The following is a 25,226-nucleotide window of genomic DNA, read 5'->3' as shown; positions in this document are numbered from 1 at the left end:
TTTTATGGTGTGCATAAGAATACTTGCTTAGATAAATTGCTGAAAAATAAACGATCTGTTTCTTTATCAATAAAGTAATGATAATAATACTTTTTCTTGCAGCCTGTAATGAGATTTGGTAATATTTATGCATATATACACATACGCACGCATGCACATATACACACACGACACTTCCCTTCACAGTGTGTCTGACACATGCTATGCTGGCTGATGCACTGCTATTATTGTATTTAATAAATTTACTCACAACCTGCTTTATTCATTTTCCATTAAGCCTCTTGACTTCTCCCTTCTTTGCCCATTAATGTGCTGGCAGACAAGGGGTGCCCTTTCTTTCCCTGTCACTACCCCGCTGTCTCTGAAACGTTCTGTTTCTTCAGGGTTACAGGATACAGGTTAATGCATCAACATTTCATAAAGAGCTCATCTGCCATGTGACAGCCTCATCCCTACTCCTTTATAAGTGTCACCCTGTTACAAGATAGTCCAACACAAGAGTCAGAGGAAACTAGAGAACAGGGCTCGGATGGAAACATAAAGTCTAGTTTAAAGGTCAAGCTACAGAACACAGCAAAGTAGGGAATCCTTCACTCTGGAAGGGATTGGGGAGGGCAGAAGTAGAAACAGTTCCTTACACATATCCTTTTAAAAGAAAGAAGCATTAAAATTTCTTTTTATGTTTATCTGGGGGGAGGGAGGGGCAGAGAGAGAGGGAGACACAGAATCCAAAGCAGGCTCCAGGCTCTGAGCTGTCAGCACAGAGCCTGATGTGGGGGTCGAACTCATGAACCGTGAGATCATGACCTGAGCCAAAGCTGGACGCTTAACTGACTGGGCCACTCAGGCGTCCCAAGAAAGAAACATTTTAAATAGGGACTTAGCCGAAATATAAGTCCTTAAGAAGAACATACGCAAAATGTAAGGTAAATAAATAGTTCAGTGCTAGAGACTAGACACTGCTAAGAGCACATTTGGTCTGTGTGTGCAGGCATCATGTTACATCAATCTGTTCTACAACCACAATCAATTTAAATTTTTTACTATGGTTGTCATTTCTGACCATTCTGACCATCTGCTTCCCCCATAAAGCACATGGAAAAGCCTGCTTATAAAACTTCAAGACTGCCAAGTCATTTGTTCAGAAGAAGCCCTGGTTGTCCCCACCTCTTCCAACAAATAGTGCATAATTCACCTTTGGTGGGTGTGAGAATAGGTCATGACCTGGTGTTTTGGGGCAGGAGGGAAGGACTCAAAGTGGTGGCACACATAAGCCCTCAAAAACTGCTAGATTCATCTTAGCTAAAGAAAAGAGGCCTGATGTTTTCATCCAGAGTATGAGTTGACGTCCCAAAAAATTACTGAAATTCACAGTAATTGAGATGGATGTGCCTTCCTGGAAAACCTAATGGATTCTATCTAAAGCCCATAATGGCAAGAGCAGTAGTCCAGTCATATGTTATAAGATCATAACCTAACCCATTTCTCTGGCTCACAGAATGCAACTTCTAGCTCTTGTGTTCAGAGCAAAAACTAGAATTTTAATTAATATTTGGTCATGCAATGGGAATTCCTTGCCATTAGTTTAGGGTGGAAATAAAGGAGAAACAAGTGATGTAATGTGATACAATGATTAGAAAGATATATTTGATTATTCAGATGACCGAAATATATCCTCAGATATATTTGGTCTTCATCCACAGTTTTTCTTTTTTAAATTTTTTTCAATGTTTATTGGTTGTTTTTTTTTTTTTTTTAAGAGAGAGAGAGAGACAGAGTATGAGTGGGGAAGGGACAGAAAGAGAGGGAGACACAGAATCTGAAGCAGGCTCCAGGCTCTGAGCTGTCAGCACAGAGCCTGATGCGGGGCTTGAACTCACGGACTGTGAGATCATGACATGAGCCGAAGTCAGAAGCTCAACCGACTGAGCCACCCAGGTGCCCCCATCCACAGTTTCTAAAAACACTTTCAAGCCATAAAAGTGAACTGGGTGTCTTGTTATTAATGAAGGTGGCTTCTGGACCTCACCCAAGGGCAGGATGTCCAACCATGTGATTGGAGTGTTGGAATTTTCAGTCCCACCCTGACCTCCAGGGAAAGGAGAGGGGCTGGAGGTTGAATCAGCCAATGATCAATGACTTAGTCAGCCATGACTATGTCATGAAGCCTCCATAAAGACCCAGGAGTTCACCTTTTTGGTTCCTTTTATTCTAACAGCTTCCACCCTTGGGGCACGAGAATGCTGTAGAGCCAGGCCCCAAGCTCCATGAGGATAGATGCTCCTTTGTTTGGGACCTTGCCATATGTGTCTCTTCATCTGGTTGTTGATTCGTATCCTTTAATACACTTTATCATATCCCTTAATAAAATGGTAAATATACATGTTTCCCTGAGTTCTACGAGCTGTTCTAGCAAATTAATTGAACCTACAGAGGAGGTTGTGGGAACCAAAAATCTGTGGCTGGTCGGTCAGAAGCACAGGTAAACAGCCTGGGTGTGTGCCTGGCATCTGAGGCGGTGGTGGTGGGGGCTCTTCTGTGGGACTGAACCCTTAACCTGTGGGATCTGATTCTATCTTCATGCAGATGGTGTCAGGATTGAGTTGAATTCTTGGACATGCTAATGGTGTCTCAGAATTGCTTGGTATTGTATGTGTGCAATCTCCCCCCGACTCTGCCATTTGGAATTGGGTCAGGAAACCTTAAAGAGGCAAGCTGATCAACCAGGTAAGGGGGCATGGATGGGAAAAGGGAATAAGGGAAATGGATATTAAGGTGGGCCAGACATTCATCCTCCATTTCTGCCCCTCAGGGATAGAAACCACTGGTCTTCCTCTCTCTTGTGCCTCTTTTGTTTCATAACCAAGCAGATATAGCCAGAAGAGCCTTAGAGTTTACTGATCACTCACTCACTCATTCAATCAATTAAGACAATGGACAGAAAACATTTAGCCTAGTTTCTGGTTCAGAGAAACCTTTAGTAACATGTAGGTTTTGATGGTGGTTAATGATGAAATTGGAGCTGCTGTTTATGTTGTTCGCAGGTAGATGAACTCATCTCACCTCCTTGTAAGTGAGGAGGCAGACAAGGAACCCATTGGCACACGCTGTTTGAATGGTACACGCTGTTATGTCAGTGTTGAGATCAGGTCTTCTAACTTCCTAAACAGCTCTTTCCAATGTTTATTTCCCCTTTACGAGCACCTTCTCCAACTTAAAAAAAAAAAGGAAGCCATATTCTCTTTGGATAAAAATACAAATCTTTCCTTCCTCATGAAAGTGTTGATACCTACATCCCCCCCATCATTTTGCCTTTGAGATCACTGTTATTTTTCCTGAATCCTCACTTGCCAAGAAGACTGTTGAATTTTAAGGTGGGTATTTTAAAAAATGATTTGCATTTTGGTGTTTTCCAGAAATAAAATGAAATCATTACCTTATGGGATATTTCTCTAGGCTCACTACCCCTTACCACTTATCATTGGTTCAAAAGGTTGAAATCTCTAAATACTTCATCTGGGTTTGGTACCTCTTTAAAACTCTCATGCTATTTTGAAGCAGATTTTCTTGGGGGAGGTGGTGGGGATGGGGGTAGACACTAAAAAAAAATGCTACAAAAGTGCAGGAATAATATAGTAACCTAAGCTGCTTTGTCTCCATCACCAAGCATTGATACTGATTTTCAGGTGCCTGCCAATGTTACCTACTCAGAGAAGCTATCCTTGTCTGTCTTCTAATTGCCCCAGTCACTCTCTAACACCTTACTTGGCCTTATTTTATTTTTGATAGTCTTATCTTAACATAATATTCTTATGTTCTTCTGTCTTGTTCAATAGAAAGCAATCCCGATGAAGTCAGAGACTGCATCACCATAAGATTCCCCAGCACAGAAATAAGGGTCTGAGTTATACCAGGGTCTGAATAAATATTCACACAGCAAATCATGTTATATTTAAGTCTGTCTCTTCAGTAAAAGCAAAACCAGCAAAACCACATTCGTTCCCTTTGTGCCTCATTTTTAGTTTCATCCTTCCAACAAAGCAACTACTAACACAATTTGACACCAATCTTTACAGTACATCTTATACAAATGTGTGCGTGTGTACGTGTGTGTGCACGCATATATCGATGCAGGTAATAAGTAAATCCATGAATAAATTAGGCGCTATTTTGTGTATTAAATTTTTTACACAAATGAAAGCTTGCTGTGTTATTTTTCAACTTTTTAAAATTTTTATTTATTTTTTTAATTTTAATTTTAATTTTTTTTTTTTTTTTTGAGACAGAGCATGAGCATGAGCAGGGGAGGGGCAGAGAGAGAGGGAGACACAGAATCAGAAGCAGGCTCCAGGACCTGAGCTGTCAGCACAGAGCCCGATGCAGGGCTTGAACTCACAGACTGTGAGATCATGACCTGAGCCGAGGCTGGATGCTCAACTGACTGAGCCATCCAGGTGCCCCTCAACTTTTTTTTAATCTTGTTTTTCAGATTTAATCATATTCTGTATTTAATTCTTTTTTGCCACCCTTAACTAGTTCATTTAAACACAAGCTGTATTTTATTTGTCCTTTTCCAAAATGAAAGACATTTACGTTATTTATAATTTCTGACTTGTATGTATCTTCTAGCAAATTCTCCAAAAATGTTAGTTTCCTTTCCTTTCCTTCTTTTCGGAGTAAGAATACATGATCACTTCCTTCTCTAGGGAAGAGGCATTTTAAGGGGTTTCATGTAGCTCTTAGGTACTATCATTTATTTTGGCTTCCAGAACATAAATATTAGAAGAATAAAAGAAATCTTTTTGAGGACCATTTTTTAATCAGTGGTCCCCAAAATTAATCACTGGTCCCCCAAAAGATTGATTATAACAGCTATAATTATTTGTTGTATTTCATGATTATAGCAGGGGGCAATGAAGATGGGAGTGAAGGTGGGCAACAGCACCGATAGAAAATGGTAGACTTGGCCCAGAATTGTTCTAACACCCTTTTTCACAATTATAACTATTATTGTTCTCTCATCATCATCATTCATTACATTTGCTTTAGTTTATAACATTCTGTCAAACATCTGAGTCCATATGACAGCAGGCTGCCTGAATCTCAGAAAGGCTAAGTTATTCCTTCAAGGTCCCCTGAAGAGCCAGTAGGTAGCTGAGCTAGGACTTGAACGTGGCTCTCCTTTTCTTGCCTGGGTGGGTTTTATGGTGCTTTATGAAGTCCTCGGTGTTGGCTGTGAGAGGAACCTGGGGCACTGGGTGTGGTGGATAAGATGGTGATGATGATGGAGGTGATGACAGTAACTGCCACAAAGGAGAGCTGAAGCTGTTCCTTCCACACCCATCCTCCCCGTCCCTCCCACCCCGCCCACCCCAGCATTTAGTGTAGCAATTATTCAGAGGCAGATGACTACTTAGTAGGGTAATGAATCTTTGTTGAAACCATTTGTTAGACCCTCTCATTTACTTTACTAATCTGATCTTCATTTCCTTTGCTCATCTGGTCTGTATTTCCTGGAAATCCAAAACAAGACAAAACAAAACAAGCATCTAGTAGCTACAATGAACTTTATAAAATGCCTCTTCCTAAGGTGGTACAGGAGGGAGGGAGGTAGACCAGAACTCCACCAGACTCTATGCTGGGTACTATTCATTTTCATTAGCCAGCCCCCCCCCCCAAACCAAAGAGTTTAAGTTTATCTCTTTATTACATTTGAATTGTCCTATATGTGCACTGGGTTTAAAAATGGGTTTTGCTACTAAAAACCCAAATAAAAAGAAGAAAATGGGTTTTTGCTACTAAACATCCAAATAAAGGATATGGCCAATTCCAGCCCTCCACAAAATGGCAGTTTGCATCCTGCTAACTTGGTCTCTAGTAAGTGGGGTAGGGACTCTTGAGTGATTTTCTTCTGGGCTCCCACAGGTTCCTTCCCACTGGGAGGAGGTGTGCCCAGAGGTTGGAGAGTAGTGCTGCCCCCCACAATCCCTTTTCTGAAGAGTGCCTGTAATCCACAATTTCTGACACCTGATTAATATCAATGCCTTATTTCATTATTTAAATATTCCACCCATGTATTTTTGTTTTTTTTTTCTCTTAACTAGAACAGACTTACATCTCCAAGGACAGGGGTTTATTTTGCATAGACATGGCCAAACCTTCATCCCCAATGCTAAACTCATAAAAGAAATAAAATGGTCACCACCTCCATGTATTAAACAAAAGAATGGGAAGACATCAATAAATAATGTTGGTGTTTTAAAGGCTAAAAATACTGGGGAGGGAGACTCCTACTCTTCTTATTTCAGAGCTGCATGGAGAATATTATAACAAGGCGTCAAGCAGGACCACAGAATAAGCTAAGAAAAACAAGATCTAGACTACATGGTATGTAAGGTAAGTGTTTCATTTACTTTAATGGGCCAAGAATCTTATTCCTGCTCTTCCCAACCCCTTCACCTTAGCAGGTATTTCCTAAGAGCATTTTCTGGTTTCTTTTTTCTCTTTAATGGTTTCAGAATTATGCTCAGCACCTCTCTGAGAAGAGGGGCCACCTATGTGGAATTCTGTCTCTGTGGCTGGCATGGGTGGGGGTGTGGCTACGACAGCTATTCTGCCAGAGGCTTGCTAAACTTAAAAATGAAGAGATGAGAAGAATTCAAAAGGTACCACTTCTAGATGGACCATGATGACTGGGTGAACATATCCATAATAAACACAGAATTAGGAAAATGAGCTAAAACCCAGCAATTTTCCAATATTAAGGAAAATTGAAGACCGAAGCATTTCATCCTCAGATCCCCGAACATGTGTTCAAATGGCCAAATCCTCTGAACAAGTCCATTGGGAGCTCGTGGAATTTAATGTGGGGGTTAAGGTCTTAGCATTTCCTGCACCAGCCTGAGAGTGACCATTCATTCCCCCATCTCTCCGTAAACTAACGAAAGCTACATAAATCTCTTATGTAGACAAAGCCTTTAGCAGATCTGGCAAATGAGACTATTCAGAAGAAAAAAATAGCACTTGGCAAAGTAACTTCTACTTTGTACACATCTGTTTTACATCTGTCAGAATCTAAATTTCTTCAAAGGAGGGGCAATTTCATCCTAGTTCAAGACAGGCATTAATAGATATTATACCAAATCATTGACATCATTGGCAAAGTGGCTTTGTTTAACTGATGAAACTAACTCCTAGATTAACTCCCGGTGAGGTCTTCTAGATTATTTTCAGAGTACTTTGTGATGTCTTTTCCCCCTTGTTACACTTAGTATCTTTTGCCATCCCTACATTACAGATAGTCATTTCAATATGTGGCCCACGTGCATTCTGAATTTTGATTTTTTTAAGGACATGCTACTTCAATTGGGAAAGATTATTGATGCCTATAACAAGTTCCCCTGCCTGCTCCTCCTCCTCCACTTTTTTTAAACCCCATAGTTGGCCTAAATATTTGTCCAGGACAGAGCTCCTGCCTAACCCCCTTTTATTGCTGCATGCTGTGTTTATCATTTTGCCAGTGTTCCCCAGTAGTACATAATGAATGAACACTTTGAACTTGTACTTTTGAAGAGTCTGCAACCACAAGCATAGACAGTGTTCCAAACAAGAGGTGCTCTATCACTGGACAGATCTTACCATGTAGTCTTCAATGTTTATTTTTTTCCTGCTTGCAAATAATTTACATGACTTTGCCACAGAAAAACAGCTGCCTCACACTATTGCCGAAGTCTCTTGTAACATGGGATGCTTTGCCAATAATGGTAAATGATGGTGCAGAGTGGTTAAAAATCCATAAATCCCCAAATCACAGAGAACCCACTCATCTGGTGCTGAGCTGAGTTTCCATGGATACCAAGGGCCTGTCTTCAATTTTGAGAACTCTCCTTCACTCTGCAAGCCAGGAAAAAAGCAGCAGGGGTCCTTGAACTAGAACTGTACCTTTGCAGACCCTGAAGATCCTGTTCTTTAAGCCACTGGAGACTAAGCCTCAGGCCACCTTCAATTTTCTGATGAAGATTCTCTTATAAGAGAAAATCTCCTGGAGAGAGGGTTTGCAGGCAGCATGAGAGCTGGTTAAGATTTCTGAGACTGAATATTTCCCCCTCAAAACTTTGACTGTCATTCCAGCATCAGAGGTGAGTATATTTTTCCATTTTATGGCTTGCCTTTTTATAGATAGGGTTTCTCTAAGAGGAGGATGCATATTTAAGCACAGAGGGAATCTTGGAAGTAGAAGGCAAGCATGTCATAAGCAGAGACACGCATCAATGTAAAGGCAAAGTCCCAACAGTAAGACTTGAAGGATAAAAACACTCAGCCTTAAGAAATTAGCTGTGTACACCATGAGAGCTCAGTCAGGGTTCCATTTGTTCCATTACTGTTAACGTTCAACAAGGTAAGAAGATTTAAAAAAGAAACATTTCCTGCCATTATTATCTCCTTCCAAGTACAGTTGATCTTCGAACGATACAGGGGATAGGTCACTAACCCCCCACACAGTTGAAAATCTGAATATAACTTTTGACTGCCCCCAAACTTAACTTTGCATAGCCTATTGGTGATTGGAAGCTTTGCCAATAACATAAACAGTTGGTTAATACACATTTTGTGTGTTATATGTATCATAGACTATATTCTTATGATAAAGCCAGAGAAATGTCATAAAGAAAATCATAAGGAAAATTTATCTATCTATCTATCTATCTATCTATTTATTTATTTATTTTTGAGAGAGAGACAGAATGTGAGCAGGGGAGGGGCAGGGAGAGAGGGAGACACAGAATATGAGGAAGGCTCCAGGTTCTGAGCTGTCAGCACAGAGCCTGACATGGGGCCTGAACCCACGGACTGCGAAATCATGACCTGAGCCGAAGTTGGACGCTTAACTGACTGAGCCACCCAGGTGCCCCAGGAAAATATATTTATAATAATGTACTGTATTTATTGAAAAATATCTGCATGTAAGTGGACCCACACATCTCAAACCCATGTTGTTCAAGGGTGAACTGTATTAAGCTCCCCAAACATATTTTCTACACCATATCTTGGACAAAAGATAATGATGCTTAGCAGTTACTGACTAATTAGTACTCTGCTGCAGATCTTAGCTGCTATAAATCCAAAGGAACTATAAAATGTAACCTTGTTGCCTTATCCTTTTCAGCAGTTAATTTTATGACACCAAACACCTCTTTCCTCAATAAAGTTATATAGTTGAGAAAACCTACTGTGATTCTTTCCAAATTTGTCTTTCGCTCTACCGGATCAAGGACTTCCTTCAGTATCTCAGAATTCTTAAAGTATTTTCTCTACAGAGAACACTTCCTTTTCCCAGGAGGTGATTCAAGGGTTATTGCTCATCTTCAAAATGTAAATGAATGCCTGTAACATTCATTTGTTGTCAAAATGTAAATGAATGCCTGTAACATTCAGTGTGTTGGTCACATATCAGGTCTATAGTCTTTCATGAGCAAGGAAACAATTATTTCAATAATAAAAAGGCTATGGTCTCTGGCTCAGATAGCAATGTTGGCTGCCAGGTAAACCTCCAACAAGATCACAAGGTAGGACTGAATAAAAACATACCTAGATTTTCTACTGATTTTCTTTTGGGATTGGGATCAGTGTCTTGGGGGCTAGTAGGTGTGGACAGACATTGTAGGATTTATGAATAAGGATCCACCCAAGGACCAATCACACAAAATGGCGCCAAAGTGTTCACTTGGGAAATTTTCAAGGCCGAGTCAATAAGAAATAGGTGAAGCTAGCTGCATTGAAGGCAATGTTCCAACTCCGGTGCTCCTGAAGAAAAATTAGTACGTGGCTAGAGACATAATTTAAATGGATTGTAGGGATAAGACAACAGAGGATGTGTGAGTTTTCCCAGGTCTGTCCTCCTTAGGCAGGTATTTTAGGGTAGCAGCACAAGTTTTCAAACTCTGATTTTAGAAAGAACCACCTAAGAAGACTGATGACAATTCCACTGCAGGGTATTTACCCAAAGAAAATGAAAACGCACAAATTTGAAAAGATATATGCATCCGTATGGTTATAGCAGCGTCATTTACAATAGTTGAGATAAAGAAGCAATCTAAGTGTCCACTGATAGACAAATGCATAAGGAAGATGTGGTGACTATATATTCCATGGAATATTATACAGCCATAAAAAGGATGAGATCGTGCCATTTGTGACAACATAGATGGCTCTAGAGGGTATTATGTTAAGTGAAACAAGTCAGACTGAGAAAGACAAATACCATATGGTTTCACTCATGTGGAATCCAAAAATAACCAAATGAATAAACAAACAAAAAGCAGAATCAGACCTATAAATACTGAGGGGAGAGGGCAGTGGGGGTTGGGCAAAATGGGTGAAGGGGAGAAAGAGATACAGGCTTCCAGTTACGGAATGGATATGTCACGGGACTAAAAGGCACCAGCGTAAGGAATACAGTCGGTGATATTGTAATAGTGTTATGAGTGACAGATGGTAGCTCCACTTGTGAGCACAGCATAGTGTATAAACTTGTCAACTCATTATGTTGTACACCTGAAACGACTAAAACATTGCATGCCAACTATACTCAGAAAGAAAAAAAAAGAATGACAGTTCTTAGCCCACGCCTGAAAATCATGATTTGTTAGATCTGGGGCGGGGGGCAGGAATCTGCATTGCAACTGGAGCCCAGGAGGATATTTAGACCAGAGCTGAGAAACTCCAGTTTGCTGGAAGGAGCCTGGGCTTTGGGGACAGTGACAGGACTGTCATCAAGCCTGCCATTTACTCAAGCTGTGACTTCTGATGAGGTTCCTCGACCAGTCTCCACTTCAGCTTCTCATGTCAAAGAGTGATAATGATTGTGAAGGTTAAATAAAATACCTTAAAGGTGCAAGGTCCACAGCACATGACAAATACTCAATAATGTCTGAGTTCCCTCTATCTCTTCCACTTTATTTATTTACTTTTTTAATATTTATTTTTGAGACAGAGAGAGACAGAGCATGAACGGGGGAGGGGCAGAGAGAGAGGGAGACACAGAATCGGAAGCAGGCTCCAGGCTCTGAGCCATCAGCCCAGAGTCCGACGCGGGGCTCGAACTCATGAACCTTGAGATCACGACCTGAGCTGAAGTCTGACGCTTAACCAACTGAGCCACCCAGGTGCCCCTATCTCTTCCACTTTAGATGACGTGAGAACATTTTTTTAATGCCTTTATGGACCAGACACTTTTCCAAGGAGTTTGATTACCTTTAATCCCATGAGGTGTTTTTTTTTTTTTTAATGTTTATTTTTGAGAGAGAGAGATAGAGAGAGAGAGAGAGCAAGTGCATGAGCAGGAGAGGGGCAGAGAGACAGGGAGACACAGAATCCGAAGCAGGCTCCAGGCTCTGAGCTGTCAGTACAGAGCCCGACGCGGCGCTTGAGCCCACGAACTGTGAGATCATGACCTCAGCCGAAGTCAGACGCTTAATTGACTGAGCCACTCAGGTGTCCCGGAGGTGGGTGTTCTTATTACTTCCATTTTGTAGGTGGGGGAATGGAGGCATCAAGATGTTGAGCAATTTGCTCAAGACTGCGCCTTGACTTAGATCTCCTACCGAGAACTTACATTATTTCCGGGGGTATAAATTAGGGACAGGAAACTTGAAAACCTCTCTCTACTAATAAAGACCCACTGTTCACTTCCCAGTGCCTCTACCATTTGGTCGTGCTCCCTGATGCCTCACCAGCTGAAGATGACACTTGCACTCAGTGTGGACACAGGCGCACACAACTGCAATCTGGCTGTAAAGTGTGTCCTTTTTATTAGAGGGCACAGGTTCTAGGGACATCCTATCTAAAACTAAGGACTGCTTTACTTGTCGGGGTACATTTCCTTTCTCCAGATATTAGAGAGCCTTTAGGTCCATTAAAGAAACAATGATATATAAATTTGTCTGGCATGTTCTTCCCTCTCTGACAAGCTAAGTTGGAACTAGTTTCATTTTCAGGAATAATAAATAGACAGTCATGAGCAGAAACTTCAAGTATCCCTGCTGAGACATAGTTAACTACTGTAACATAAAGTCGATGGTACTGATTCACGAGCATAGGTGTACTGGCACGTGTGTGTGCCATATAAACACACAGATGTGTACGTGTGTGTAGGTACTGCTTGAGGCACACATGCGCACTCCGTGACATGCAGGTAAGAATGTGTGTATATGTGTGTGTGCTCCTGGCCTCCATCTGTGCACACACACGCAAGCTTCTACCTATGACACCAAACAGATATTAAACTTTGATTTCCAAATCCAATTTTCTAATTAACTCCTTAGTTATTTAGTTATTTAGTTAATCGAAACAACAGCGACAGTATTACGACGGCATTATTTTCCTTAAACAATTCATCCCGTTGTTCCTGTTGCACAGCAGGAATTTAAGTGCAGCCAACGCTTTCTTGCGCTGACAGCTCTGATTAAGGCATAAGTCCTTATGTATATAAATGATGTTGGATAATTTATATTTTTTTGAATACACTTTCGTTTATAAATCTCCTGTTTCTCCCTGCTATGAACATTAGTTACCAGTTACTAACTGTGTATGTTGTTGCTTGATAGGCACATAGACAGTTACCAATAGGTATTATTTTATTTTTTTAAGTTTATTTATTTATTGTTGAGAGAGATAGAGAGTGAGCAGGGGAAGTGGGGGAGACAGAAAGAGGGATACAGAGAATCCCAAGCAGGCTCCACACTGTCCGCGCAGAGCCTGATGCGGGGCTCCAACTCACAAACTGTGAGATCATGACCTGAGCTGAAACCAAGAATTGGAAGCTTAACCGACTGAGCCACACAGGTGCCCCCCAACAGGTATTATTTTAATGAGACCTAATGGGACAATTCAAAGCTGTGATTGTCCTTTAGACATCAGTGCCTATGAAGGAAGCACTGTTTGCCCTGAAACGGTCCCTAAATTTGTGGTTGCAAAGCTGGGGTGAGCTGCTGGGAACACGCTTTGCGGTGAGGGGCTGTCATGACTCAGGTCTAGCCAATTAGCACCATAAGGGAATGAGGCCCAGGATTTCTGCTGCTTCCAACTCTTTCAAGTTGGAAATGCAGATTTATGTGTAAAGCCTTGCCATATTTAAATGCTAGCTACTAACTAAAGCATTGCCAGACGCATTTTCAGGACCAAGAGACTCATCTGCAGGCAAGAGGAGTCATATGTGACAACAGTTTGCTACCTCTGCCCACAGTAATTCCTGGGAATTCCTAGGCATCTATTCCTTAATGGTTTTGGATGATGAGGCAAGGCCCTAGGGATTTGGTGGTGGTGGTGCGTGAGTGCGTGTGCACAGGTGGATGTGTGTGTACATGTGTGTAGGGGTGTGTGTGCAGGAAACCTTGCTTGATCCCCACCTTGGTGTGTGCTCTATGGGAAGCCTCTGGAGTGAGGAGGATGGATGGTCTTCCCACTATCCTGGCACAGTGACTTAACCAGACCAAGTGGAATGTGACCTAGCTGATCATAACACAGAAGGGGAGGAGAATTTGGCTAACTCACTTAGCCACAATACACTTTCTTCAGAAGAAGAAAGAAATTTCCCTGCAAATTTCTCCCAAAGGGAGGGAGCACAGTGAGGACCACCCCGGAAAAAGCCAGTGAGCTAGAGATTTCTGGATTTTAAAGGTCTGCCAGTGGATTTTCTATGTGGGGGTATGTGGGGGTGTGGCACCCATTTGCTGAAATCTCAGAGGTTTGTAGAACGGGCACTTTCAAATTTTTTGTTCTAAGCTGTTCCCTGACTTAGCAAATCTGAAATTCCTAGCTTATCCACAGATCATCTATCCGCATGTCTGCATGCTGAAGACACTCTCTAAGGTTGTTTGTAGGGCTGCAGGCTGTTGAATACAATACAGAGACGTGTGCAGAAAGACATAATTATGACTTTCTAGGAACTGACACTAATGGACTGTTGATTGATTGATGGGCTGCCTAGTGATGATCCTGATAACCTGAGTGGTTTCTCTGCAATGGTGCTAGAAGGGCAGTCAGTGTTTTGTATGAGGTCATGGTAATAAAGAATGCAGTTTATAACTCAGTAGTACTCAGATGATCCATTAGCAAAAAGAGAACTACAAGGGAGCATGCAGTTCTGGCTCAGGAAGTAGAGTAATTCAGTTTTCACCTCCATAGGCGATTGGTTTAGGCTACAACCTAGAGCTATCAGGCCTTGGGGTCTATCTGAGAAAGGTGCATTGTAGATATTTTTATAATATTAAGACATTTCAGTTGCACCATCAGGTTCTTGCGATATGTCTGCCCAATGTGTGTTCTCCTGGAGAGGTGGTATGCGGTGGGGAGAGGTCACATTTGTGGCTCACTGACAGCCAGGCACTGAATCAGGAGTTGCATGTACCTAGATTCATTTCACCCTCACAAGAAACCTGTGGGGTGGATTTTGTTTGAACAATTTTAAAGATGAGGAAACTGAGGCCCAGGGATGTTACATGAGTTTGCCACAGCTAGCACTTCGGTGGGCAGCCAGGATTTAAGCCTGATGTGTCTGATGCCAGGATTTAAGCCTGATGTGCCTGATGCCAGATTTAAGTCATCTGGTTTCCCAGAGCCCATATGATCCCTCGTAGGTCAATATTATCACTCAGCGTGGGTCAATCTAAAATAGTAAGAGTAGCGCCAATGGTATCAAACAAAAAGTGAAGTGCTTCCTTTAAGCGGCGCTGGTTTCTGGGCATTTGGTTTTGTGTCATCTCCAGGCATCTGCAGAAAGTACTGTGTGGACAGGTGCTGGAGACTTTCTCCATCACACTTCCCTTTGCTGCTGTTTCTGCTTCTTTGTCTCTCTGTTGCCTTTAATCCCCATTTCTGCTGTGCAGTCCAATGTCAATAATGATAAATAATAAATCATCAATCCATTTCCACAAGGCATTAGTCTCCCTCCTTCCTCGTGGCGGGGGACCAGTTTGGCATTTGTGCTTCTGTAGGGTCACAGAGTCATCCCAGAGGAATGAGCTACAGGGAGGCTCGCCCTGCTGGTGCTTGGATCCATCTTGGAGATCCGTGGAAGAATATACATATTTTCTTCTTGTTAGCAGACAAAATACGAAAGGATATCACAATGCAGTCTCCTAACTATTGCTATTGATTCTTTAAAAATTCTTCAGCGTATTCATTCATTCCTTCAACTAATGCTTGTGGAGTCTAACTTTATGCCACAAACTGTGCTGGATTTTGGAACATGAAGATGAAAAGCCACAGTCCAAACCCTTTAAGGTCCTATAAATTCAGTGGGGTGAGGGTGACAGACGCTTTCTTAAGGAAGTGTAACAGAGAACTGTTTGGAAGAAGATAATTCTAAAACAAGCACCACATTCTGCTTGGCATAGCGGAGAAGGCATCTCAGAGAATACAGCAGATGAGGTGTTCCTGAGGATATACAGGACTCGGTAGGTGAGGGAGCAACGTCGGGGGTAGCATGTCTAGAACCACAAGCGGTTTGGAAATGCTCTGTGTAAAGTACCTGGTGGGAGTGGTTAAAAGCCAGAAAGAAGTATGCTGCTGCCAAATGCTTAATGGTTTGTTTAGATTAGCCAGCTGGAGATTTTAACCCATAGGTGATAAAAATGTTTGCAGCAAAACAGTGACGAGATCAGATTTCTGTAGAGGACGATCCAGGAAGCAGGAGGAGGACACATTGGTGGATGTTGAGACTAGAAACAGGGAGTGAAACGGCAGCCGGGGAGAAAATCAAGGTAAGAGACAATAAGGTCTTGAGTTACAGTAGCGGCGGAGGGAAGTGGCACAGGGAGATATTTAAAAAGCAGACTGAACATTTGGTGATCGTCTCACTACAGAGGGAAATAGAGTGTAAAGAATATAGGTAATCCCAATACACTGGCTTGAGCACTAGGAAGTAATGTCATTGTAAAAACTGCAGTCATTAATTTACATGATAGACCTATACACTTGTATATTGCAGATATAGCACAAACGTAGCATGCAAAAAGAAAACCCTCTTAACAGTTTGGTACCATACACATTAGCTGAAGCAAAGGATGCCATGCAAGGCCATACTTTTCATTGTGGTAGAAAATGCATTTTGGGCAGGGGGGATGCTAACACACAATGTATGTGGAATTAGTGATTTCAGTCTTCAATGGTATGTCAACGGATGCTTTTTGTTTTGTCTTACTTTTAACTTTAATTTTTATTTATTTAAAAAATTTTTTATGTTATTTATTTTTGAGAGAGAGAGACAGAGGGGCGGGGGCAGAGAGAGAAGGAGATGCAGAATCCAAAACAGGCTCCAGGCTCCACACTGTCAGTGCAGAGCCCAAAGCAGGGCTCGAACTCACAAACTGGGAGATCATGACCTGAGCCGAAGTCAGACGCTTAACCGACTGAGCCACCCAGGCACCCCTAAATTTAATTTTTAAATCATTTTTTTTCATTCCAAGAACATAGTTTAACAAGACAAATAGCACTTCATCTTTTAATCATTCTCTGGGAATTGTCACTCTGCTATATTTTTTAATATCTGGCAGTTCTTCTCTTTCTCTGAAAATTCCTATTTCTCACAGTATCTGTTTCAACAGTATCTGTTGCAATATTATCTCCTCTGTGAGGACACAAATGATAGCCTACAGAATTCTGTGCTCTGAGTTATCTTGGTTTCCCTGGAATTTCTTTTTGTTTTTACTTGTGGTCTCTGTCTCTTAGATTCTCATAATTGTCTAGCCATCCTTGCTCTCCATTCATACTTACCAAGGAGGCACTCTGATTGAGCATGCACGGATGGGCTTGCCAATGGCAAAGGGACCTTATTATGGGGCTAAGACCACCAGTAGATGGCTCAGGATGGGGGAGAAATCCGGGGGCCTACATGTTCTATACATAGTCAATCACCAGATCTTCTTTTGAGCACCACTCCTTACCCCGATCTTCCTGGGCATCTGGTGCCCTACATCTTGAGCCTCCCCAGGGTTCTTTTTTTTAAAAATTTTTTTTTTTCAACGCTTATTCATTTTTGGGACAGAGAGAGACAGAGCATGAACGGGGGAGGGGCAGAGAGAGAGGGAGACACAGAATCGGAAACAGGCTCCAGGCTCCGAGCCATCAGCCCAGAGCCTGACGCGGGGCTCGAACTCCCGGACCGCGAGATCGTGACCTGGCCGAAGTCGGACGCTCAACCGACTGCGCCACCCAGGCGCCCCTAGCCTCCCCAGGGTTCTGAGTGCTCAACTGCTTGTTTCTTATCAGCGTCTTCCTTAGGAGGCACTTCGATTCCGTCTTTCTCCACTTTGCCAGGTGAATTTCCACTCACTTGTCACCCAGAATTTGTTGACCTGTTGTCTGTTGTCATCTTTTCTCCATTCTTAGTGCCCATGTGGGCTGATATCTTTTATAAACCCTTTGGTGGGACTTTGTTAGGTAGCAGAGATAAAGCTGTGGGTTCAATCTTCCATGTGTAGCCAGAAATCCTGGGTTGGCTCCAGATGGTTCCTTTACCAAGAAGACGAGTCCTGATGCCCTTGAGTTTTCAACCACTTCCTCTGGGCATGTTTTAACTAGATTTTTAACTATGTACTATTAGTTTGGAACAAGGGCGCTTTCCTGGCATTTCTCTGCAATGAACCAGTGTTAATTCTGTGGTTCAGTATTAGAAAGACAATTTGGCCAGGGCAGGGACTCGATTTAGCTCCTCTATTTAAATTCTTCCTTTTGGGATAGCTATTACTGCTTGCCTCTGCTGCACAAGAATGTTATCAAGGCAGAACAGGATACTGTGGGTGAATTATGCTTTGAGACCTTAGGAAGAAGGCCAATCACTGAATTCAAGGAGTTCTTTTCTGTCAGGAGACAGCAGGCCTCAACTCCTTGAAAGAGGATATTATGATTTCTTACTCCTATTGCTTTAATAACAGAATAACATCAATTATTAAATTAAGGGTTCTTTGAAAAACATTTTTCTGCCTCATAATTTCATAGTAATAGAGAGGTAAATCTAATTTTTAGCATTCAGCCTGTTAACCAATGACACTTAATAAAAATATCTGGCACCTAAATATTTTAATAACAAATAAAATAGAGTCAAGTTTTAAAATATTTAGATAAAATGGAGCTATTCTCAGGCGATCATCAGTTATTTCCTTTCAAATTACATGATGGATACATGAAAGGAGTCACACAGCGTAGTGTATCCTGGAATGGGGGTCCATTGAGGGAGACTTTCTTTCTTGATTTGGAACCAACAACTCTGAATGTGGTACTTGTGTCTCAGCACGTTCACTTGTTTGTTAAGTGGAAATGATACCACTTCTAAAGGATGTCACAGGGGTTTTTTTTTTTTTTTACTACCTCACTGAGAAGAGAAAATGATGCATGTGGTATCTACTGTAAAAATAAAAAGCATTATAATTATTTAAAAATCATACATACAGTGATTGGAATTAAACACCAAACTGTGTACTCATATACACATAAATACATAAATATAGACTTCATACCTACATCTATCAATTGAAGAAACACAATGTGTTTTTCGAAGTATTGCTTCTCATTGCCTAGCATCAATACTAAAGCAGAATGAAGAGCTTCGCATAATATTTTGGTTTACATGACGTGCCATCATAACTATCGTTTTAAAAATCACCACAAAAGGCTGTTAAACAACCAGGTGAGTAGTGCTTAAGAGCTTCTGTGAGCAGACAATTGTCACGTTCTGAGTCCAGGGTGCACTGTGTAGAAGGTTCCTGGGGGCACCTGGGCTCTGGCAGTGTTTTTCCAGCCGTCTACACTCACCATCTTCCCAAACGCTCATCTGATTCCAAGATGGGGAGCTGTTGCATTTCATAAGACCCTCTACAGTCTCAGGAAATATGGCAGGGGGGAGAGAGCTAGGGGGACCCCGTGGTGCTGGAAGGAGGAGGGTAGCAAGAAGAGCTTGTAAGTAAGAAAGCAAGATCTTGACTGAGCTTTTCTTAGTGAGACTTGGAAGGGTAGCAGGAGGGGGTATAACTTTAATCATAGAGTTATGGAACCGGAAAGGATCCTAGCAATCATCTGCTAGTACAAGTACGTTTCCTCAATTGTCAATGAAAGTGCTGAGAGACTAAGTGACTTGCCCAAGGTGACACAGCTAATTGGAGGCCAAATCAGGATGAATGCCCGAATTTCCTGCCTCAAGCTAGTGGTGTTTCCCATATATCATCCTACCTCGCATAGCTCCAGGAATGTCCTGGTAATTACTGATTTTCCCCCTGAACCACTGAATTTCATTTCTGAAATATTTTGATTTACAGAACTCTGAGACTCTCAACTTTCAGAGCCAATTCTTATGTCATCCAAAAGGCATTTTCAGCTGTTCCTGCTTTCTTAATCTCTGAATAATGGAATTTCCTCATGATATGCTTTAGAATTGAAATGCAAAGAGAAATGTTCTTTTATTTGCCCTTCATGGTACTCAAATATTGAAAAAGTGCTGACCTATCAATTGTGTTTCCTGCCATCGGCTGCCACCTCTTGCTGAGATCCACGTTCAGTGTGACAGTGTCTGGCAAAATGCAGGTCTGCTCAACAGCCCTTTCCCCAGCACACTCTTGGAACAGCTGTTAAGCTGCAACACTTCCCCAAAGCCGGACAGCATTGGGGGAAATTAATCAAACTGGAAGTGGTGTTCTCAATGAGTAACTTAGAGCATCTGAGGCAATCTCCCAGAAATGGATGGATTTGGTCTGCTGGCTGAGTTACTTCATTTCCAGAAGACAAGTTTCTTCTGAGTGGACGGTGTGTGTCATGCCTAGGCTGAGTACTCCAAGGGGCAATAGATCTGTGGTCTCAATGGATTAATTCTCTCACAGGCCGTTTGTAAACCTACAGGTCCTCCATACTCCCTGTCAGAGGCACCAGATGCACAAGATAGAAAAACCCTGGGAGCTTGGCCCTGAGTGGGCTTTCTTGGATTGGCGAATGTTTTTAATCAAGGAGAAATGTTATCGCGGAAAATCTGGTGGCTTGTGGACTGGACAGTTGCCATCTGGGTCACTTGGTGATCAAGGCTTGTGCTTATCACAAAGATCTTTCCTCTTCAGAACAGCTGTCTCTCTGCTGAAGCTGTTGTTGAGCTGGTGAGCTGGACGATTCAGAAACAAGGGGGTGATGTTGCTCCAGAGACCTGGCACATGATGAGACACGGTGATGACTGCGGGGAACAGTGTTGTAATCTACAAATGCTTTATTCTGTATAGAAGTAGTCCACTGTGGCTTAACTATTTCCTGAAGGAGAGATGACAGTGGGTCTAAACTCTTAAACGGTTGGCTGATTCTGCTGTCTGCCACAATGGAATATCCTCATAAATCAAAGCAGTCATCTTTCCAGGGCTAATGTGAATCTTATGGGCACCAAGGGAGATCATTTTCATTGCTGATCCCAGCCAGCATATTTATCCAGTCTAGGGTAGCTTCTTTGCCATTCCAGGCTTTGATGCAAGTCAAAAAAGCAGACGTGGCTACTCACTCTTGTCCTCTCTCATAAACCCTGGAATACTTTAGCTAGATGTGTTTATTTCTGGATGCACCAGTATATTTTGCCGTCACATAAAACCTGGAAATTGCTGCTTTGCAAATATAGCAGAGCGTAGTTGCACATTTGAAACAGAAATGTGGTGCTCATGCCAACCTTCCCTTTTTCTCTCAGTTGTCTTGACTCAGAGGTTCAAAATTGGGTTCCCTGGAAAAGTCTTGAATGTACATTCTGTCTTGTTTTCACATTCACGCTGTGGTCAGAGCAAGGCTAGGGGCATTTAAAACTTCTGAATACAGATGTCCTGAGTGCTTCATCAACTACTCCCTAAATAGTAGACAAAGAACTTTAAAAAATGAATGAATTTCACTTCTGGCCTAATATTAACAGAATATAGCTTGAGGAATGAAGAACCCTCAGAGAGGTTGATCCTTAGTTCCTCAAATCAGAGAAAGCTAATCATTCCAGAGACTCTACACAAGTCTCTGAATGAACTTTTTGGAAGTTTTCTTTTCCATAATTAGGATGGAGTATGTGTCCCTAGAGAGCTCCTGGTGATGCAGTGGTAGCTGTTAATGGCTTTTTTTCTACAAATGGCTTCTTCCCCTCGCCCCCACCCCAGACTGCAGTTTCAGCTGGGCTTTAGCAAATTACTTTTGTCTCATGAATGCATTTTGAAGAGTATGAGCATATTTTTTTCCCAAAAAAGGCTGACCTGTCTCTAGGTTCTGTCTTTTAGAAATTTTTTTTTAATGTTTATTCATTTTTTTTGAGGGGTGGGGAGAGAGAAAGAGAGAGAGAGAGAGAGAGAGCAAGCAGGGGAGGGACAGAGGGAGAGGGAGACACAAAATCTGAAGCAGGCTCCAGGCTCTGAGCTGTCAGCACAGAATCCAACACAAGGCTTGAACCCACAAACTGGAAGATCATGACCTGAGCCAAAGTCGGATGCTTAACCGACTGAGCCACCCAGGCACCCCTTTAAAAAAAACAACAAAACAAACCTTTAATGTTCATTAATTTTTTTTGAGAGAGAGAGAGAGAGAAAGAGAAAGTGTCTAGGTTCTTTCAAAAGAGACCATAGTTTGGTACTCTTTGAGCTAAGAATGTGGTTCTCCAGTGAAGATCATTAGGAGGTTTGGGAACTAATTCATTTGTACTGTCATGGGACTCTTCCTGCCTGCTTCTACTGAAGAGGTGTGGACAGCAAAGATGGGAGAAAGCCCTCTCCCACCTCTACCCACCCCTTTGCTCCCCACCTACCACTGGATGTACAATGGATATGAAGGGGAACCTGTTCTATGATTCTTTTTATTAATTAATTTTTAAATTTATATCCAAGTTAGTTAGCATATAGTGCAAAAATGATTTCAAGAGTAGATTCCTTAATGCCCCTTACCCATTTATCCCATCCCCCTTCCCACAATCCCTCTAGCAACCCTCTGTTTGTTCACTATATTTAAGAGTCTCTTATCTTTTGTCTCTCTCTGTTTTTATATTATTTTTGCTTCCCTTCCCTTATGTTCATCTGTTTTGTATCTTAAATCCCTCATATGAGTGAAATCATATGATATTTGTCTTTCTCGAATTTTGCTTAGTATAATACCTTCCAATTCCATCCATGTAGTTGCAAATGGCAAGAGTTCATTCTTTTTGATTGCCGAGTAATACTCCATTGTATATATACACCACGTCTTCTTTATCCATTCATCCGTTGATGGACTTTTGGGTTCTTTCCATACTTTGGCTATTGTCAATAGTATTGCTATAAACACTGGGGTGCATATGCCCCTTCGAAACAGCATACCTGTATCCCTTGGATAAATACCTAGTAGTGCAATTGCTGGGTCATAGGGTAGTTCTATTTTTAATTTTTTGAGGAACCTCCATACTGTTTTCCAGAGTGGTTGCATCATTTGCATTCCCACCAGCAGTGCAAAAGAGATCCTCTTTCTCTGCATCCTCGCCAACATCTGTTGTTGCCTGAGTTGCTAATGTTAGCCATTGTGACAAGTGTAAGGTGGTATCTCATTGTGGTTTTGATTTGTATTTCCCTGATGATGAATGATGTTGAGTGTTTTTTCATGTGTCAGTTGGCCATCTGGATGTCTTCTTTGGAGAAGTATCTATTCGTGTCTTTTGCACATTTCTTCACTGGATTATTTATTTTTTGGGTGTTGAGTTTGGTAAGTTCTTTATAGATTTTGGATACTAACCCTTTATCTGATATGTCGTTTGCAAATATCTCCTCCCATTCTGTTGGTTGCCTTTTAGTTTTGCTGATTGTCTCCTCTGTGCAGAAGCTTGATGAGGTCCCAATAGTTCATTTTTGCTTTTGTTTCCCTTGCCTCTGGAGACGTGTTGAGTAAGAAGTTGTTGAGGCCAAAATCGAAGAGGGTTTTACCTGCTTTCTCCTCTAGGATTTTGATGGCTTCCTGTCTTACATTTAGGTCTTTCATCCATTTTGAGTTTATTTTTGTGTATGGTGGAAGAAAGTGGTCCAGGTTCATTTTTCTGCATGTCGCTGTCCAGTTTTTCCAGCACCATTTGCTGAAGAGACTGCCTTTATTCCATTGGATATTCTTTCCTACTTTGTCAAAGATTAGTTGGCCATACATTTGTGGGTCCACTTCTGGGTTCTCTATTCTGTTCCATTGATCTGGGTTCTCTATGTCTGTTTTTGTGCCGGTACCATACTATCTTGATGATGACAGCTTTGTAATACAGCTTGAAGTCTGGGATTGTGATGCCTCCAGCTTTGGTTTTCTTTTTCAAGATTGCTTTGGTTATTAGGGGTCTTTTCTGGTTCCATACAAATTTTAGGATTGTTTGTTCTAGCTCTGTGAAGAATGCTGGTGTTATTTTGATAGGGATTGCCGAACCTGTTCTATGATTCTTGACCCCATCACCCACTTTGAGATAATAAAGAGGAGAAAGAAGGAGAGGAAGGTAGAGAACCTGTAAAGAGACTGTCTGAGGAGAGAGTATTGTCATGTTTAATGCCACTCCTCTTGCAAAAGGGGTGGGGAAGGGCTACCTCCCACAACCAAGCCCAGTGAGGGGTTACTGTAAGGGAACCACACAGGGGATTCTGAAATATGTTCTTGTAGGTGGGACTCAAAGAGAACTGGCTTAAGCCTATGAAAACCTAAAGAAGACTATGGACTCGGGTCTCTTTCCTGCTTGGAGTGTAGATAGAGGAGGCAGATGGCTTGCATGAGGTCAGAGGTCAGACACAGCTGCTGGTCTGGAGAGGACTGTCAGGGCAGGTGATGTGTGAGTATCCTAGAGATGACCCCGTGGGAGAAAGAGCAGGACTGGGGACCTAACTGAAAAGGCCTGGGGGGTAAGGGCACTTCCGCAGACTGAGGCTGCAAACAGACTGCTGGATGCATAGGGGCTGCGGGAAGCCTTGAGAGTAAGCAAGAAGGTCCTCCTGCCCTGAGTCATGGCAATTACCAGGAAAAGGGCCCTGCACAAAAATTTGTCTGTATCTGGGACCTGAAGGGACTTTTAGAAGTGTCAGTGACCTAAAAGTGAGCAGAAAATTCCTAGGCCTGCTGGAGTTTTCATCCAAGGTAGGAGAATATTATATGAAATGGCAGTGAAGCAAAAATAAAGATGCATTTTTAACACATCACAAATCATGTTTGCTGAATACATTAGATACACTCTGTTTACCCCAAGGATCTGAGTTGATAGAAAGTTAGCAAAGGAAGTTTCCCAGAGGAATCCCGTACCGCAGTTCATTTCAACTAGCCGGGTACATAATAACTCATGCTTCCTTCTGTAAAGTCGGAAGACCAGGTCTCCTGGCCAAACATATTCTGGCATGTGCTCACAAGGTACAGGAGCAGCTTTGGGATGTCTTGATTTTGTCCATTTTCATGTCTCTTTCTAGGTCCCAGCTCCCTCACCCCTCCCACCCTCCACTCTTCACCCCAGGGGCTGAATGCTGACTTTTTCTAGTTGGAGGTAGGAGGAGTGGCAAAGTGGGTAATGACCTAGAGTCCTAGAGGGCTTGCGTCGTGTTGTGATTTGAGAAGGGAAATGGACAGCTTCTCTAAAAATTAAGGGAAGGTTTCAGACCCTCCTGAGAAGATGTCAAGTGGTCCTGAATGTTTCTGCGGAGGAGTAACAGAATCTTCTCCTTTTGTGTCTTTCTCTCGCTCCTCTCTGGGGTCTGCAAACACACATTGCTGTTTGTTTAGCTTTGTTTTCCTTTGATCCTCAGGAACTTTTTTTCCTTGCTGAAGCAAATCCCCAAACTTGCAGCCTGGGGAGTCAGAAGGCAATGTCTGTTTAGGGTGCAGACAAAGACTGGTGAGTGACATCAGAGCATTCAGAAAGTGACCCCTTGCACTAAGGTGCAGGAGAAACGCTGTGATTTGGGACTGCCATTTGAGGTTCTAAAAGGCAGAATGTCAGAAACATTCAAGATAATGCACATGGGAACATCTTCCTCCCAAATGTCAGACTTGCAGAGAGTTTGGGTTTCCTTTGCTGTGTAAATGCTTCTCTTTTTTGCCTTTCCTGAGAACTGGAGATGATCCTTTAATGCCAGATTTTTCCCTCTTCACTCTAAAGGCAATCTGTTCTATGCTTTCCCTGCCTTGAGTGCTGACATGACTTTGACGTGCCTTTGATGAACCACACACCATTTGCCAGAAAGGTAAGGTAGGGATGAAGATCACGTAAG

The 25,226-nt window shown here is 42.1% G+C and overlaps 1 protein-coding gene across 3 annotated transcripts in view; it reads right to left on the bottom strand.

The window, feature by feature from the left end:
* RNF150 (ring finger protein 150) overlaps positions 1–25,226 on the bottom strand; it is a 295,154-nt gene that overhangs the window by 50,131 nt on the left and 219,797 nt on the right. The window contains exon 7 of one of the 3 annotated variants that reach the window (XM_045466957.1): positions 14,566–15,719. The exons of the other annotated variants lie outside the window; for them this stretch is intronic. Within the exon in view, the coding sequence (XP_045322913.1) occupies positions 15,613–15,719 (107 nt within the window). The 3' untranslated portion in view covers positions 14,566–15,612. Of the gene's footprint in view, positions 1–14,565; positions 15,720–25,226 lie in introns of those variants that run through there. 3 annotated transcript variants of the gene reach the window in all.

This window comes from Leopardus geoffroyi, chromosome B1, assembly GCF_018350155.1.
Source record: "Leopardus geoffroyi isolate Oge1 chromosome B1, O.geoffroyi_Oge1_pat1.0, whole genome shotgun sequence".
NCBI lineage: Eukaryota > Metazoa > Chordata > Mammalia > Carnivora > Felidae > Leopardus > Leopardus geoffroyi.
The sequence above is the reverse complement of the archived record's forward strand: the minus strand, read 5'-3'. Positions and strand labels throughout refer to the sequence as shown.